This window comes from Anarrhichthys ocellatus, unplaced genomic scaffold, assembly GCF_004355925.1.
Source record: "Anarrhichthys ocellatus isolate YVR2014 unplaced genomic scaffold, GSC_Weel_1.0 scaffold4130, whole genome shotgun sequence".
Taxonomy (NCBI): Eukaryota; Metazoa; Chordata; class Actinopteri; order Perciformes; family Anarhichadidae; genus Anarrhichthys; species Anarrhichthys ocellatus.
In genome coordinates, this window is record NW_022284104.1 from 920 (window position 1) to 4,786 (window position 3,867).

At 42.2% G+C, this 3,867-nt stretch overlaps 1 protein-coding gene across 1 annotated transcript in view; it reads left to right on the forward strand.

Moving 5' to 3' along the window:
* The window catches only part of LOC116379335 (chromodomain-helicase-DNA-binding protein 1-like), a gene marked incomplete at its 3' end in the record, with an annotated part of 4,031 nt that extends 892 nt beyond the window's left edge, over positions 1-3,139 (forward strand). Inside the window, exons 4-9 of the mRNA XM_031841277.1 lie at positions 84-157; positions 313-423; positions 1,089-1,203; positions 1,838-1,991; positions 2,083-2,275; positions 2,858-3,139. Coding sequence (XP_031697137.1) covers positions 84-157; positions 313-423; positions 1,089-1,203; positions 1,838-1,991; positions 2,083-2,275; positions 2,858-3,139 — 929 coding nt within the window. The remainder of the gene's footprint in view (positions 1-83; positions 158-312; positions 424-1,088; positions 1,204-1,837; positions 1,992-2,082; positions 2,276-2,857) is intronic.
* Positions 3,140-3,867: the final 728 nt, after the last annotated feature.

The following is a 3,867-nucleotide window of genomic DNA, read 5'->3' on the forward strand; positions in this document are numbered from 1 at the left end:
CTCTGTCTCTCAATATATATAAATAATCAAAAAGAACGATAAGGATTGATGATCTGAATCTCTCTTCCTGTCTGTGGGGGAAGAGGTCATCGGATCCTGCTGTTCTCTCAGATGACGAGGATGCTGGACATTCTTCAGGATTACATGGAGTTCAGAGGTAATCTGTTGAGGTATCAACAGATACAGATCCCTTTGTTGTTTGATTACTCATGTTCACTGAGCAGAGCCTGAAGGCATCATAATGTAACTGAAGTGAACCTCCGTTGGCGACTGTAATGTTTTACAAAGAAGCTCTTCAATCGATCTCTTCAGGTTACAGCTATGAGCGTCTGGACGGGTCCGTCCGAGGGGAAGAAAGAAATCTAGCAGTGAAGAACTTCAGCAGCAAAGATATCTTTGTGTTTCTGCTCAGCACTAAAGCAGGTGACTGGAAACCCTAAAAACTACAACCAGGAAGACAAGTTGAGTTGTGATGTGTAGGATTCAACTGAACATCATCAGGATCAATCATGTTCCCATTGTGCTTCAGAATATTCAAAGCAGCTTTTTATCTTTGTATTTGTACTATTTAAACCCTTGTGCCTCACTTTAAAGAAGCTTTGTGATTGATTTCTCATTCATTATTTTTGATATCTTTAGATTTTACATTTATTACAAACATGTTGAAATATTTTTTGCAGCTCATAAACAGAGGTGGCAGTTTTAAATGTTTTCCAATTGCTGCATTGAGTTCCAGTTTTAAATCTGATGTTTGTATTCATTGACACTTCTGCATCACGAGGGACATTTAGACATTTCGGCATTTTTATTTTGTCAGTTGAACCTCAGCTCCAATAATAAGTCAATAATAAACTGAACAGACACTCGGACCATTAAAGACAAAAATGTCCCATTAAAACCACAATGTTTGATCCCATTACAGCACAGTTATTCATTCTATATTATCAGACTTTACATGTAGAGCTTCTAAAATGTGCTTTAAAGTGACAGAGGTTTGAAGGTTTGTGTGCAGAATGCTTGAAGCTATATTCCTAAATAAGTGTGTAAATAACAGGTAGTTTTCAGACATTATGTGCTGTTCTTTGCAGGCGGAGTTGGCCTGAACCTCACCGCTGCCGACACCGTCATCTTCATGGACAGCGACTTCAACCCTCAGAATGACCTGCAGGCTGCTGCTCGCTGCCACCGGATTGGTCAGAACAGGTGACGGTTGTGAATAATTACTCCGAGCGGGCTAGATCAGCTGTAATAGGTAGTAGTTCTTAGACAGGACGTAACGTCACTTCCCTGAGCTTTGTTGTATCGTGTCCTCTTTATCTCTGGAGCAGCTTCCTAAAGTCTGACGCAAACAACCCTGATGATGTCATAAGGGTAATCTGTAGTTCGGCTTTAAATCGCTGACGTAGCATCGTCCTCCTGTCTCGTCATCACTCACGATGGACAGTTTAAAAGAGAGTATTAAAACCGTAAATACCGGATGTTTTTACTCAACAAATTCTTCCACCTTGTCTAAACCTTGTGCCTTCATTACCCACAATGCAACCTGACGAGTGACTGTTCAGTTGGAGAGTCATGTGTGTTAATGCTAGCGGCGGCTAATGTAGCCTGCTGCACTTTTCTTCTAAATCGCCACCAAAATACCGTCATCGAGGCGTAAATACGGCAGCGTTGTTGTCATTGTTTGTACCATATGGTTTACACACACGTATTTACAAGCGTAGCTTCGTCCGGTCTCTACTGATGTATAATGTAGTTAGAAGCTTTTCTGTTGTTTTGAACTGTCCCTTTAATGATACTGAATTGCTAGAGAAGCTCTTTAATCTTTGACTCGCTACAGGCCCGTGAAGGTGATCCGCCTCCTGGCCAGAGACACCGTGGAGGAGATCATGTACTCTCGAGCTGTGTCCAAGCTGCTCCTCACCAACACGGTCATTGAAGAAGGTCGCTTCTCTCTGCTGGACCAAGCTCAGTCAGCTGCTGCAGGACTTCAGGTTTTTGGAAGATCAAATAACATCTTCTTTATTATATCCTCTTTATTACACCCCCTCCAGTTGTCCGCTCATGTGTCCTTGTCCTCTGCAGCTCAGTGAGATCTTGAAGTTCGGGGTGGATAAGCTTCTGTCATCGGAGGAGAGCTCTGTGACGGATGTGAAACTGGAGAAGATCCTCGGTCCGTCTCGTGACGGTCAGTGGGTGGAGGAAGAGGAAGAAGAGGAGGAGGAGGAGGAAGAAGAAGAAGAAGAGGAGGAGAGCGGCTCTGCATCTGACAGGCAGAGTATGTGTTATCTTATAAAATCTCCTTTTGTTCGTGTGTGCAGAACATTCAGACACTTTGTCAGAACACTACTGGTGTGTCCGGTGTTTAGACTGGTTACTCTGACACGTGAACGTCTCGCTCTTACTTTCAGTTCTCAACCTGCAAACAAGAAAATGCACCAGAGGTCTCCTCTGTTGGGTTCATATTTACAAGTATGAGCAGAAGGTTCACAGTCATTGATCAGATCATCACATTTTTTTGCAGCCGATACTAATTATTGATCATTGATGATCCATATTAACATAAAAACACACTTCAAATAATTAGGAAATCAAAGATTATATTTTTATTGATTAAAACAAATCTAATCATTATCTTTAATGATGTATAATAATGTTCTTATAGCTCGTGTTAGAAGTTAAACAGCTCATAATTCATCTCTAATATCTATTTTATATTAACATGAAAACATCTCCTTCAAACTACTGGATTTATTCTAGTAGTTAATCAAGGGATCCACAACGGTCTGTTACACCACAAGTAGAAGCTTAACGTTGTGATTGAATGTTAACACTCCATCATGCTGCCCTGTCCCTCCAGACCACATGTACTACTTTGAGGGCAAAGACTACAGCAGAGACCCGAGCTCTGAAGACCAGAAGAGCTTCGACCGTCTGCTGGAGGAGCAGCTGGCCGACTTCCAGAGAACTGCAGGAGACGGACGAGCTCTACGGCACAAAGCTGGAGTAAGAGTCTGTCTCACGACTGATGGGAGCATCATGCCACAGTGCACGTTGTATATCGCACATGTTTATTCTAGTCTTAAAGAGACAGTACTGATGTTCTGTAGTGTGTGTAGTGAGGTTGTCCTCCACAGTCAGGGTTCTACTACAGTAGATGAGTTGATAGAAACAGACAGGAGAACCAGCACGGGAGCAAAGTGATGTTCTGCTGTGGACGTATGTTAGACTCCTAACAGAATGTCTCTCAGTTTAAGTGAAGCTCTAGAGTGGGGGAGGGGGAATCAAGACATGTAAGAATCAAGATTCTTATCCTTCAAGATTCTAAATCGATTCCTAAAATCAATTGTAAAGAACTTAAGTCAAGCTGAACAAAAGACAGAAGTCTCCAACAACCGTATCGATGAGACGCCGCGTCCCAACAGCCAGCATTACGTTCTGTCTCAAACAACCAATGCCTTCTCCCTGCAGGCGGCGGCCTCTTTGTCATAACCCGGCTCCTACAGTGGAGGACGGTAGATTAAATTGATTCATTATAAGGAAGTGAAGCAATAGTTAGCATTGTGAAGTGTGTCAGTCAGTAACAAGTGAAGTGTGAGGTGTTGTCAGCGGAAACAAAAGAGAACCAAACTTAAACTGATACTGATTTGTATCTCATACAACCACACTGTCAGTTTAAAGGACTTCCTCTCAGCTTCTTACTCTGTTGAACTTGTAAACATTTGCCTCACATGAGAATATAAATATATTATTTTCATTTTTGAACCCCAAACTAAATACTAGTTGTGGAAAGGCGCCAACCTCCGGTTCTGTAAAGTGAAGACAAAGCTTCATGTGTTGAAGCTGCATTCTCTCTAGTGTCCACCAGGG